General features: G+C 44.1%; 1 protein-coding gene across 2 annotated transcripts; it reads left to right on the top strand.

The window, feature by feature from the left end:
• Window positions 1-7540: 7540 nt before the first annotated feature.
• Window positions 7541-9968, top strand: HMGB2 (high mobility group box 2). 2 transcript variants are annotated; one of them, XM_059844542.1, is made up of 5 exons: window positions 7541-7682; window positions 8197-8366; window positions 8539-8684; window positions 8772-8946; window positions 9427-9968. In XM_059844542.1, the coding sequence occupies exons 2-5, from the start codon at window positions 8217-8219 to the stop codon at window positions 9580-9582; spliced, it is 627 nt and encodes a 208-aa protein (XP_059700525.1). In that variant the 5' UTR covers window positions 7541-7682; window positions 8197-8216; the 3' UTR covers window positions 9583-9968. The 2 variants fall into 2 exon arrangements, with proteins under 2 accessions (XP_059700525.1, XP_059700524.1); XM_059844541.1 differs by having other exon boundaries at window positions 7609-7759.
• The last annotated feature ends 665 nt before the right edge of the window (window positions 9969-10633 follow it).

The following is a 10633-nucleotide window of genomic DNA, read 5'->3' as shown; positions in this document are numbered from 1 at the left end:
CTATCTTTTAAATTTTTCCTTTTCTTTTTTTTCTGATTTTTTTATAGTACCTTATTTCTTTTCCCACTCCAGCACCACCTAACCTACTACTGCCTGTTGCTCTGCTCCTAATTTATTGTCCAAATTTGTTAAAGCATAGACCCAAAGCATAGGAATATTGGAACTTGCCTACAGACTGTACTTTTTTACTTCTTTACGTTTTAGGCTAGGATAGTTAAAGTATAATTTCAGATAATTAATTGTATAACAAAACCTAATCTGTATTAGTACACATAGACGTTATTGTATATGGTTCAAGAAATACAGTAACAGAAAAAAGAATCATAACTTTAACCTGAATTATCTCCAGGTCTGAATCCAGCTGAAGCCAGTCTTTTTTTCATAGGCATTCAGCCTTGTACAAGAAACTCAAGATGTATGAAAGAGTATAAATAACAAAGGCTTTTATTTAAAGATTTAAAGCAGTAAAGAAGGTCCAAAATGACACATTTTGTTTTTAGAATAATTTAGGATTAAAACTGTTAAACCCATGTACTGTAAAAGCTTTAAAGTTTTGTAATTCACTCCCTGTAATGGTTTGTGCAAATTCTCTTTCATAATAAGCCATTAGTTACAGGAAGCATGGGAGGATCTTCTGGTAGAATGCATCGTTCTTATGTGCAAAAGTTATGTTATGTTCTTTGTTAAATGTACTTGACAAATTGTTCGTTAGTGGACTTAAACAATGAAGGATGTGTTAGGAGAGGAAGTTCAAATACAATGACCATACAGAAGCAGAGAAGCCAACCTCCAGCTTTGCCTTAGGTACCCCTCAGTTTCAATGCCCCTTCTCCTCCTCAGAAGCCTCCACTCAACCCAAGTGCACCTCTATCTGCTTGTTTCACAGTCACTCATCTCCTGTTCATCCAGGTTGCTTTGATTAATTTTGTTTCACATTGTATGAGATTGCAGTTTGAAAGAGACTCCATTAAATCATCACTCATGCTCTTCAGAAATATAAAGCAGCTATCTGAAACATATTGTGGAAAAGTATCACCCCCAGAGGTTTTGTGTAATGCAATAAAAGTTTAACTACTAGTAATAGACCAATTTAGTATATTGCTTAAGAATTATTTTTCAATCCTTTGAAATGAAATAAAAAATTTGCTCAGATTTTTTTACCTGTAAGATAAACTGTCATATATTTTCAGTAAATTTTGCTGGTCTATAATGCACTCTTGATACCACAAAAAGCACTGTACATAATGTACCCTGTGCTACTGTCTTGCATTTTGTGAGCTACTGTTTTCTTGTTATAGAAATTCAGATTTGACAATGGCTTTAATCTCTTGCTTTGTATAACAAATACTACACTATCTCCAGCTTTCAGGTTTTGCCAGAGGTTTTTTCAGGTTTTATCAAAGGATCCTAGAATCTACAGGGCTTTTCTACACCATCATGTCCTCTTCTGATAAATATTCATTTTACAGTAAGGAAAATAGGAAAGTTCTGCAGCCTTAAGAGCCTCTTTGAGTGCCCTTGTCTGCAGTACAGTTATAACCATCTCCAGGTCTGACTTAACTCTAGTTGAAGTTAACAGCTGGTTTTAAGTGCCTCTTGGGAGCAGGTGAACACTTCTTCCACCAAGCCATCAGTTAGATACTTGGATTTCCTCAGTAAAAACAACATAGTCTGATACTAACGCAGACACTTTCATAAAAATAAAATTAATAAAATTACCTGTGCATTTGGGGTTTAAATGCTTTCCTGACCTCCTGCAGAGCTCCTTCTGGATAAAAGATACAGATAGACTTATATTCCAACAAACTCAACCTCCCCTGTTACTGTAAAGTTCTTTAGCAGTATAGAGTAGGGTGTGCAATGGGCTGCTGTAAGGAAGCGATACATTGATATCACCAGCTGCTGGAAAATCCCATGGGAACCATGTCTAAAAATGAGACTGATGATTCAATCAACAATTTCAAAACTTCATGAGCATTTTCTTTCTAGTCTCAGACCACCTAGGTATCCTGTGTCCTTTCTATGACACATATCACAGCACTAGTTGCCAGAAGTAACAGAATAAATTATTCTCCCAACAATGTCTACATTAACAACGATGCATGACCAACACTTGAGACCCATTTAAGTTTAATGAGACCACTGAAATTAATTTAACTTTTCCACTATTTGGATGCAAGACAAAGACCAGTATGTTGATGAATATCACAGTGCTTATGAGGTACTTGGTTGTTACCAGGCAAACCTACTTATCTCTGCTGGCTCCTTCCTTTTGCAGCCCATGACACACAGCCTTGCCAGCTCCCACTATTCTCTTCCCCAGAAGACTTTAGAGCTGCAGTGACATAGCAAACACATCCTACTGTTAGGTTCAGACTCATTTCAAGTTTCTAGCCCACATGACCACAGGAGAAAACAGTTCCTTAGGTCGGACAAAGGTACAAACAAAGCATTGTGGTTTGTCAATATTTGTAAGTCACCATGGGTTGACAGGGACTTCATTCTGGCAGCAGCAAGCACCCACAGCTACTGTCAAACAAGACTATTTAGAAACTGGACTGTGACTACAACCTCTTTGGATCTCCTCACTGGATGTCACACCTCCAGGGCCAGATGCAGTCCAACCCTTTGTTTTTCTCCTTCTAAGCTGTAAGACATTCTCAAACTATGCTCCCCAATTCACAAAAGACAGAACAATTTCATTGTCAATTAAATTTCATTTCTTAAGAGTAAGTTGTGTGTGTATATGTTTCAGGCAAAGTACCAATGTTTACCAACACTGGAAGAGTTTGGAGGTGGGGAGAGAATAGAAAGCATTTTACCCATTTAAACCATATTCTTGCTGTAAATAAGGGCTATCAACATTTTAGAGCCCCTCTAAACCGTGTGGGAAACTATCCACACTATATATAGACAAATTGCTGCTTTCTTCTCACACCTGTAAAGAGGGATTAGCAATATAGCAAAACAAAGAAAAATTTTAAATATCTTGAGGGAAAAATGTTGCATGAGTATTACTTTGAATGTAAACAAGAAAGTGAGTGAAAGCCAGGTGAATTAGAAAAGCAAAAAAATGTTTTTAAAAAGTTAAAAGCTTGTAAACCCAATGCAAAAAAAAAAAAAGTTACTGTCAAATTAAGAATGTAAAAGTTCAGGTAACAATTATTGTGATCAGGAATTGCTATTGTTCCTAATACCATCTGTGTTAGTACCAGAAGAGATTTGTTGTATTTGTTTCTTAACATACGACTGCTGCAGTTTCAGCCTTTGCTCTGCAGCTGTCCCGGATAGTGTCTCATGCAGGCTGCCTTTGTTTTCGGTATTGGGTACACAGCACAAAGTCAAAACAAGCTCTGAGCTTTCAGACTAACCCAGCCTGGTGTAACTAATACAACTGCATTTGCCTATGAGCTGCTTAACTGGTTATGCAGGCTTTACAATGGCCTGCATAATAAAAACCCTAATGTTTAAAGGGTAAATGGATTTCATTTTTACAACATGCATGTTATTTACATGTTATACAACACCAAAAAAACTGGGGAACTTCTAACACACTGTCTTAAATGCAATTCTTTAAGATAGTGACAAATACCAGTTTTGTAAACTTTTAGGAAGCAGCAGTTATGTGTTTTTATCAAAGTAAAGTACAAGAAAATAACTGCTTATAACCGGAAGACTACAACAAAATGAGTTTTGTGTTGAACTTAGATAAGCAGTAGCTTAAATAGTTTTGATTTTTGCTTTTCATCCTAGAGGTCCCACCATATATCTAGTGAGAGATGCTCACAAAAAATAGACCTAAAACACTGTTGCTGGCTGTAGACTTTGTAACTTGCATTAAAAGGGTTTTCAAAGCAGTGACCTACTTAAATGTTTTTTGTGTCTTGAATTTTAATCTTTTTTTCTGCAACAAAGAAACCTGCTGATTAAAGCTAAATTTGCTTTCTTTCAACATCTTCCATTCCTATTAGTGAAGTTTGGTTTGATTAAAACTGAGAGCAGTTTTACCTCACATTCATTATTCATCCACTGATTTTTCAGGCCTGGAAAAAGAAATTGCCTATCAGTCTAGAGTGATAGCTTTCCAAAGCAGAATTTTACTGCCATTAGGCTACATTAAGGCATATTCCATATAGGAATTTGGTTAGTAGGAGATTCTCTGGAAAGTAACAGCAGAGCTTCCTTATCCCACTGACTGACAGCATCACTACATAAATACACTTATACAAGAACACAAGTTTGGTCAGAGTTAAGGTCACCCAACTGTAGTTTGCAATCTCCTCAGCTGAACAGTATCTGTTGTAATGGATCCACTGATGATTTAATTCAAATAAAAGGCCTTTGTTCCTTTCTTCCCTTGCTTTGTCCACACTGACACCCCTGTCCAGAAAAGCTCTAGAAGCAGCCCACAGAAGCCAAGAGATACAGTATGACAGAAAGCAGTATCACTCACATCACACATTTTTGTTGTCTCTGATATGCTTTTCTTTAAATCCATTTCTCAGCTCTATAACCCAGTCCCAACCATCTGATCTTTTCTCTACCTTCTATCCAGAATTCCTAGCCTCACTGCTCATCTCTCTCACTTGCAGTTTGCTGAAGATTAAGCTGAGTTAACAATAGCACCCCAAATTGTGGGGCAGATGAGAAACCCAGAAGGGCTCAAAGCCAGGGAGCTATAAAACCAAAGAGTCATTTCATGAGCAGAATTATTCATACTGAAGTAACTCCAAGTCCCAGAGTTTATGCTTCTTCCCCACAACTGTCATGCACATGTGGTTAATAAATTAACCACGCGTACCGACCAAAGTCAATACTGCATAGATCACTGCTTTAGAAGAGTAACAGTGACTGAATCTCTGGAGACACAAATTGTGTTTTCGTCTGAAAAGGAACAGTGTGGAACAATGAAAAACAGCGACAGCTTATTGTGGAAGCAGAGAAGTGCTTTTCCAGGCATGAGGGTGCTGGGAGGAAGGCAAAGCTTTGGGAATTACAAGTTCCTAACATCAGCACTCTTGTGTGGTGGGGCTTTCAGCATTGGCACTGCTGTGGGAAGCTTCCAGTATCATGTTCGAGCATGGAAAATTCTCAATACTGCCTTCCTTGTTGGAGGACAGACAGATGTTACTTTGGTTTCTCATGTGCCCTATGTTGTATGAGACAGCATGATGTAACACACAATGGGTCTAGCAAAGTGTACAAAAGCTTTCTTTTCCAGGTAAGAAAATTTAAAGATCCTAATTTCTTTCTTAAAACATTTGATTAAATCATTTGAAAGGCAGATCTCATTTTTTCCCTTAGCAATAATTACACTTTCTCAGCCCACCTGCTTGTCCACAATAATTTTCTTCATATTCTTAGAGCAGATATAAAAACAGATGCAACAGCAGAAGCCTTACTGCAATTACATCACAAAATTTCCAAAGAGTGTTCCAAAGTAATTTTTTTCCATGAACGTGGTACATTCATGTTAAAAGAGTGAAAATGTTAATAAAACTTACCTAAAACGTTTTCTCCCCCCCCCCTCCAATAACTGTCAGAGAGTGTCTAGATCAGTCTGGCACACAAGGAATGCTTTTACACCACAGGTACCAATGGTTGTACTATGATTCACTCACACCAGTATTGTAAAATTCTACCATCTTTTACAAAATTGCTTTATTAACAAGAACACACTTCACAAGTAGCTTTTGTACAGAGGTGGTTCACCACAAAGTAAATGAGTGACCCATCTGGCAGCTTAACTCGTGAAATAAAATAGTGCTTTCCATGTAAGATATGAGGTAAAGACATTTTTAAAGCCGCATGACAAAACAACTCTCTGCAAAGTGGACAGACAGACCTGCATAGAACTCAGAACATTAATTTGCTTCAGAGAAGCAGTGGAATACAGCAATAACCAGCCCAAACCAGAACATGAGACATTCCCCATGCAAATGTTTATTTTAGGAGGTAAGGAAGGCTAAGCTTTATTTGTATGCTAAACACAATCAAAAGTGATAGCCACATAAGTGAACTGATACAAGGTTTTGAATAACTGGCTTGTGAAGGCTCTGACATCTGCAGAGGGAATGCATAATCTGTGGGTTGCTCTGTTTACCTCCCAATTACCCTCTTGTAGCGGATTTTGGCTTTTAGGGCTGCAGTTTGGGCAAACATACAAAGCTTAAAATGAAACAGGGATAAAGGAGGCATTTACTACCACATTAGTGAACTGTTACACGAGAACTTGTACTTGTCAGAAGGAAAAGAAGAAAAGCTTGAAGAACTGCACCTGATAAATTCTTATACTGAGCAACTCTGAACTGGGGAGGCTGGAGATCAAGACATTGGCCACTGTCACACCTGCAGCTGCTCAATACTGTCACGCAGCTTAGGGATTTGTTTTTTCTTACCGTTGAGGAAGGTTAACATGATGAAAGTTCTACTGAAGGCACCGTATCTTCAGTAAACAAAGTAATAACCTGCTTCTCACTAGGGCTATAAACTACACCTGAAAAAACAAGTTTTAAAAACCACTTAGATTACTAAGAACATTTACCCAAAGTTGAAAATTGGATGAAAATAATCAGACAGAAGAAAACACGTGTCAGCAAAACCAGTGTATGTAGTCTGGGGTGACATCGCAGTATAAGTAACTGTATGGAAACTTCAGTTTTCTCCGCAAACCCAAAGGGCCAGATTTGCTGCTAGCGGTACACTTGAAAGCACTAATGCAAACCACGGGCGTGGCTTGCATTAAAGCCTCAGTTCGACCGAGACTGCGTTCCAGGCTTTCCACTGCTGCAGCTTGCACATTACAGGGAGCACCAACTCGGAGAGCCGACACCTTTCCTTCTCAGCGCCGCTGCCTCTGCCCCGGCCTGAGTGCGCAACGCACCGCTCTCAAGCAGCCCCAGGCTCTTCCAGGCCCCTCTAGCCGGGGAGACGGGAGCAGGAGCTCTCTCTGCCCAAGGATCGCTACAAACCACACACTCTCCTTCCGCGGGGGACCCCGGACTGGAGCCGGGGCCGGGCACCACCGCAGGTCCTACCCCGCGGCGGGCCGGGCCGGGCCGGGCCGGGCCGCTTGGGGGACCCCCAGAAACAGGGCTCGCCTGGGCGCCGAAACCCAACTTTCAGCCCAGTTTTACAGCCAGCTGCTGCTGCCGGCCAAACCCCCGCCCCGCGGAGGGAAGGACGGAGGCAGAGGGCGGCGCTGCTGCCCCGGCCGGCCCGAGCTGGGCAGGCGGAGCTGAGGAACAGTGCTAAGAGAGCCGCCGGCCCCGCTCCCTTTGTATTTTTAAACCACGCTGCGCCCCCAGCGCTCCGCCCAATCAGATCGGCCACAGTCCCCGCCGACCAATGGCAGAGGCCCCCGCGGTTTTTTAAACCGTCCCTCTCCCCCAATCGCCGCCCAGCGCGCTCCGCCCAGACCCGCCCCCCCGCTCTCCTCACCCCAACCGGTTCCAACGGGTATAAGCGCCAACGACCCCCTCGCGCTCGACCTAGCCCGGGAGTAGCTCGACCACTGACGTCACAGCAGCAGACAGCCAATCCTGTCCGGTCTCTGCGCCAGGGGGTGGAGTTTCGGGCAGTTTGAACGTGCGCGGCAGCCAATGGGCTGAGGCGGGGGGTGGGCTCTCGGGCGCCGCGGGTCGGGTTGCTGTGGCGGGCAGTGCCGCGGAAAACAAGAGGCGGTGAGTGCGCGGCCGGGCACCATTCGGCAGCAGCACCTGAGGGAACAGCGCCCGCGCCGCCCGCTCCGCCCAGCCAGGCAAGGCCCGCGGAGCTCAGCGTGCCGGGAAGGACGGAGGGAGCACGGGGGGGGAGCGGACACCAGCGGCGGTCCCGGGCGCAAAGACAGCGGGCGGCTCCCCCGGCGGGCGGGCGGGCGGCGCGCCCGGGGCTGAGGGGAGGATTCCTGGCGGGCGGGTGGGGCCGGGAGGGCGGCGGCGGCTCCGGCCCCGGCGGGGCGGGCTGGGGCAGGGGCGGCGGGGACGGGCGGGCTGCCCGCCGCAGCCGCCGCGGGGGGCGGGGAGAGACGTCCGACGGGGAAGGTGCCGCGGCCCCGACGGGGGGGCGCGGGCAGAGGGGCCGTGGCGGGGCGGGGCCGGACGCGCTGGGGCGGGAAGGCGCCGGCGGGCGAGAGGCGGGAACAGCCTGAGGCGCGGCCCCGCCTCACGGCCCCTCCCCACCCACCTCCTCCCGCAGGGAGCCGAGCCGACCTCGCCATGGGCAAAGGCGACCCCAATAAGCCGCGGGGCAAGATGTCCTCGTACGCCTACTTCGTGCAGACGTGCCGCGAGGAGCACAAGAAGAAGCACCCGGACTCGTCCGTCAACTTCGCAGAGTTCTCGCGGAAGTGCTCGGAGCGGTGGAAGGTGAGCGGCGCCCGGCCGGGCCGAGCCGTGCTGAGCCCTTGCCGGGCCAGCCCCCGCCCTTGCTGCGGGTTGCTGGGAAAAGATCCCTGGTAGCAGCTGCTGCTTAGGCGTTAGTGGGTCAGTAGCTGCTTTATCTCATCCAGCTTCTTCTTTCCCCTCCGTGTGTCCACAGACAATGTCAAGCAAGGAAAAAGGAAAGTTTGAAGAAATGGCTAAAGGAGACAAAGCTCGCTATGACAGGGAGATGAAAAACTATGTTCCTCCCAAAGGCGAGAAGAAGGGAAAGAAAAAGGACCCCAATGCTCCTAAAAGACCTCCGTGAGTGTTTCTATGACTCCCTCACCCCATTAGAGAAAAGTATTCTAATAGCTTGATACTTAACTTTAATCACTGTCTCTCATGTAGATCTGCGTTCTTCCTTTTCTGTTCTGAACACCGTCCGAAAATCAAAAACGACCATCCTGGCTTGTCTATTGGAGATACAGCAAAGAAATTGGGTGAAATGTGGTCTGAACAGTCGGCCAAAGATAAACAGCCATATGAACAGAAGGCTGCAAAACTAAAGGAGAAGTATGAAAAGGTACAGTAAAAGTAATACAACAAAGTTGACGTTGTGGAGCTCACTGTAAATATGTAACTTGGGTCTTGCACCCACACCATAAGGGGCTTATAATTCTTAATGCTTTCTGTCACCCTTTAGAAGACATGGAAAGGTGTGGCAAGGCAGGTATCTTTAATCCTTACAGTGAACCTAGATATGGGTTTTGCTTGTCTAGAGATTTTACCAGTAAGATGACTTACTACCAGAAATCAGGTCACCTGCTTGCTAAAATAAATGTAGTCAGACTCCAAAGCACTGTGGTCGTAAAATTCTTTAAACTGTCTGCACTGCATGTTCTTTTGCTCAAAGATTTAAGCATGAAAGTCCCAAGGTGAGAATTCTGCTTTTTTGCATGCACTGTATCTGACCTGTGCAGTACAGTAGTGTTGAAATACCAAGGCAGTACAGATTTGTTTTCAGTATTCTAGTGCTAGCAACTTAAAAGAATTTTTCTTGCAGGACATTGCAGCATATCGTGCCAAGAGCAAGAGTGATGCAGGAAAGAAGGGCCCAGGTAGGCCTGCAGGATCTAAGAAGAAAGTAGAACCAGAGGAGGAGGAGGAGGAGGAGGAAGAGGAGGAAGAAGAGGAAGAAGAAGATGAGGATGAGGAATAAATGAATGTCCTGCTGTAAAGATTTATGCTCGGAATCCAATATTTTGCTAAGAATGTGAACTCAAGTGCAGCTCATTGTTAGCTTCAGTATAAAAATCTGTACAGAATTGTGTATAGGTAATGTGGTTCTTTGTAGGGAGACTTCAATTTATAATGTAAGCAGTAGCCAAGGGCTGCTACAGTTCGGTTTGGAAAAACAAAAGTTGTTGAATGTTTCTGCTGTTTCTGCATATTTAATGGTTTTATTGAAATTCAGTGACTGATAGCCAGGTGTTTCTTTTTAGCTAAGTAAAACAAAGGTAGCTTAATAGCTGATCTTATATTTTGTAGTTTTTTGTTGCATTGTATTACTTTTTTAACAGTTTTGTAATAAAATGTTGTACATTATTTTTTTTGCGTTCATGATGTTTCTGAGAGGCTGGGCACCCCCAGAATGCTGGAATCCTCTGTGGGAACAGGCAGTGTTCTTGGGCTCTTGCTGTTACTGCAGAACTGGCAAGTCCCTTAGGCATTGACTCCTGGAGCTTTTGCTGCCACTTAAACTCCTTTAACTGACTTCCTCTCCCACTGATAAAAACTGATGCTTTTCTAACAGTAGCGTTTGCCTATGTTACCTTGTGGGTGAAAAAAAGTCTCTTAAGTAGTCAAGTTCTGGGTAATTACTCCTGGATGATCTTCCTTCCCCAGACTGCTGAAGCACAGGCCTTTGTTTTGGCATAGGAGCGGATAATGAGTGAATGTTTGGAGCTCTCAGAGCTCAGGGTCCCTGGCCTTGGCTATAAGACAGATGTGGTTAGAGGCATGTCTTCCCAGATGTTGCTACTCCTTCCCTCTCCCCCTGGCTCTAGTATTACTGGCTTCTCATAAAATACACTGCTTGCAGAACAGCATGAAAAATGTTGGAATGTCTACCCCCGGTAGATTCCTGCAGCAAGAGAAGGCACTTGTAAAAAACAAGTACTCCTGATACGTTCCTGTTCATGGTTGTAACAGTGTCACCAGTTACACTATTTCTTGGCTCTCACTTTTTATTTTACTTTAATATATATAAA

Source organism: Haemorhous mexicanus, chromosome 4 (genome assembly GCF_027477595.1).
Source record: "Haemorhous mexicanus isolate bHaeMex1 chromosome 4, bHaeMex1.pri, whole genome shotgun sequence".
Classification (NCBI taxonomy): Eukaryota; Metazoa; Chordata; class Aves; order Passeriformes; family Fringillidae; genus Haemorhous; species Haemorhous mexicanus.
Note: the sequence above shows the minus strand (reverse complement) of the source record. Positions and strands in the feature narration are given on the sequence as shown.

Coding starts and splice junctions, on each gene's coding strand:
- HMGB2 (XM_059844542.1), top strand. CDS start 8,217: ATGGGCAAAGGCGACCCCAATAAGCCGCGGGGCAAGATGTCCTCGTAC. Junction 8,367..8,538: donor AGTGCTCGGAGCGGTGGAAG/GTGAGCGGCGCC, acceptor GTGTGTCCACAG/ACAATGTCAAGCAAGGAAAA. Junction 8,947..9,426: donor TAAAGGAGAAGTATGAAAAG/GTACAGTAAAAG, acceptor TTTTTCTTGCAG/GACATTGCAGCATATCGTGC.